This window comes from Condylura cristata, unplaced genomic scaffold (genome assembly GCF_000260355.1).
Source record: "Condylura cristata isolate star-nosed mole 26May11 unplaced genomic scaffold, ConCri1.0 scaffold00020, whole genome shotgun sequence".
In the NCBI taxonomy this organism is placed as follows: domain Eukaryota; kingdom Metazoa; phylum Chordata; class Mammalia; order Eulipotyphla; family Talpidae; genus Condylura; species Condylura cristata.
In genome coordinates this window covers 772,141-774,777 of record NW_004567121.1, presented here as the reverse complement: position 1 = coordinate 774,777, position 2,637 = coordinate 772,141, and the positions used below count along the sequence as shown (strand labels likewise).

The window sequence follows — 2,637 nt, the reverse complement described above, 5'->3', positions numbered from 1 at the left end:
CCCCGCCGCTGCCAGACCGCTCCTTCCCCCAAGGGCGCGCTGCCATTGTTATTTTCTCCTCTCCCAGGATGAACTTGCGTCCTTTCTCTTCTCCGCCATGGAATTCCGCGCCGTGCTAGTAGCCCTCCACAGCCAAAGAAACCCCAGACAACAGATGCCCATACCCAGTGTATAGCAGTAACTCCACAGCTCGTTTCGGGGCCGTAGTTTACAGTATTTAATTTTATATAATATATATTATTTATTATAGCATTTTGATACCTCATATTCCGTTTACACACCTTGAAAACCGCTCAGTAATTCCTAGTCATTAAAAACCACTACTCTGGAGAATGGCATCGACCATGGCAACAATGATCATCAGTACTATCGCTGCCCCCGTGGCTTCCGGGCCCATGGTGGAGTACCTCTGGATGCTTATCCTGGGCTTCATCATTGCGTTCGTCTTGGCCTTCTCAGTGGGAGCCAATGATGTGGCCAATTCGTTTGGTACCGCTGTGGGCTCGGGTGTAGTGACCCTGAAGCAAGCGTGCATCCTCGCTAGTGTCTTTGAAACCGTGGGCTCTGTTCTCCTGGGGGCCAAAGTGAGCGAAACCATCAGGAAGGGCTTGATTGACGTGGAGATGTACAATTCGACCGAGCAGCTGCTGATGGCCGGCTCTGTCAGCGCGATGTTTGGTGAGTTGGCTTTGTTCCCCTGGTGGTGGGCTTGCACGCGGGGCTCCTTCTGCCCTGTACCTTTCAGAGGGTCTCCAGAGTGCACTGCAGCCATAATGCGATTGACTTAATTAATGCAACTTGACTGTTTCAGGTTCTGCTGTGTGGCAACTAGTGGCTTCGTTTTTGAAGCTTCCCATTTCTGGAACCCATTGTATTGTCGGTGCGACCATTGGTTTCTCCCTTGTGGCAAAGGGACAGGAGGGCGTCAGGTGGTCTGAACTGATAAAAATTGGTATGTTTAATTCTAAGTGGCATTTTAATTTTTATTGTCCTGTTGTCATGGAATCTATTGGCATATGTGGTATAGAATATAGGGACAGACTAAAGTTTTGAAAAGAGAATACTAAAATTGAAAGTGTGTTTTGGCTCCTGATTTTCATCAATTCACATTTTTTCTTAATGTGCTCTATTCCAGTGATGTCTTGGTTCATCTCTCCACTGCTTTCTGGTATTATGTCTGGAATTTTATTCTTCCTTGTTCGTGCATTCATCCTCCGTAAGGTAATCTTTCTCCCCTTCCTCTCCACCCCCCACACCCTTTAGTGTAATCAAAAGAGCCTTTTTTTGCACGTGATTGGTATGTAGGTGTGTGGCCTTGGGAAGCTGGAATTAAATTCCTTTTTGGCATACTTTTTGTATGTTGCTAAATTCTCTGAAAGAAACAAATTTTCAATACCCAAGAATTAGTTGCTTACCTCATTCAGGAAGGAGAAATTGAATGGTGTGCAAAGAAATAAGGGTATTTATTTAGAGTGACTTTGTTTAGCTCTATGCCGATTGCTGCTTGATCTAAACCACCATTCTATTCAGGAAAATTGAAATTGAGCTTGGGGTTAAACAAGTCACAATGCCTGCTCTGACTTTTTCTTAGCTGTCAGTAAAATGAAATAGTTAAGGTTGCTACATAATTACTCCTAACAACACTGATCACAACTAGCTTCTAGGTCTTAGGTGGTAACTCTGCCAACAGCAACTTGATACTAACTTTTCAGAATAGGTAATAAGAACCAGTAAAAGTAGCTTTGTTTTTCTTTTGATTGGTTAAAAAAAAATCCAGACAACCATTTAATTTCCTGTGTGTTTGAAAATCCCTCTTGAGGAATGCTGGCTCCAAAATAAATATAGACAGCAGCAGATTTCTCTGGACTGAGTTACATGGAGAATAAGTCCATTTTTCTTAGGAAACAAAGTTTTCCCTTTTCTGAGGTGAATGGTTTTTAATGGTCTATTGTAAGTTTTTAAAATTGCTTCTAAACTGTAGTAATCTGAGTGCAGGAAGATAGGTAGCTTAATCCCACAGGGTGAGGATGTATTCAGACCACTTGTTTGGCTTAATTCTAAACTTCTCTAGGGATGGATTTGTATCTTTTCTCTATAGAAATTGTTTGGCTGGTAAAGAGAGTTACTATTCCGTTTCCCATAGCCTGAGTTTGGCAAGCTCAGTTTAATACTATGAAAACTTGAAACATCTAGAGCTTGGTAAAATTGGAGAGTAAAACAACTCGCTGACATCAACAGATTTGAAGTTTGGTGTTTAATTTAGCAAGCAGATATGGGTAGCACCTTCCCTTCCATGATGGGATGATTCTTCAATTTGAGGCTTACCAGTAGGCCTGGATCAGATTTTTTAGTGTTTTTATTAGAACCATATAACTTGCTCTATGTATCAGAGAACAAGAAGTATTATAATATCCTGATCTGTTATGGATTTCTACTTTGTAAAGTTTTACTTTGGGTCTTTGTTGATTTTGTTGATTATTGGGAAGCAGATTGTGCTGATATTGGAGAGACTTGATATTTTTCCAGATAAAACAAACTTGTCTTTTTAGAGGGGGGAGCCTCTCATTTAATGAGTGCATACAGGTATTTTTACACACACGGAAAGAAACACACTCATTTGATGAGTGCATGCAGGTT

General features: G+C 41.4%; 1 protein-coding gene across 1 annotated transcript in view; it reads left to right on the top strand.

The window, feature by feature from the left end:
* Positions 1-2,637, top strand: part of SLC20A1 (solute carrier family 20 (phosphate transporter), member 1) — a 14,735-nt gene that overhangs the window by 588 nt on the left and 11,510 nt on the right. Inside the window, exons 2-4 of the mRNA XM_004686101.2 lie at positions 68-678; positions 812-952; positions 1,136-1,221. Of these exons, the coding sequence (XP_004686158.1) occupies positions 333-678; positions 812-952; positions 1,136-1,221 (573 nt within the window). The 5' untranslated portion in view covers positions 68-332. The remainder of the gene's footprint in view (positions 1-67; positions 679-811; positions 953-1,135; positions 1,222-2,637) is intronic.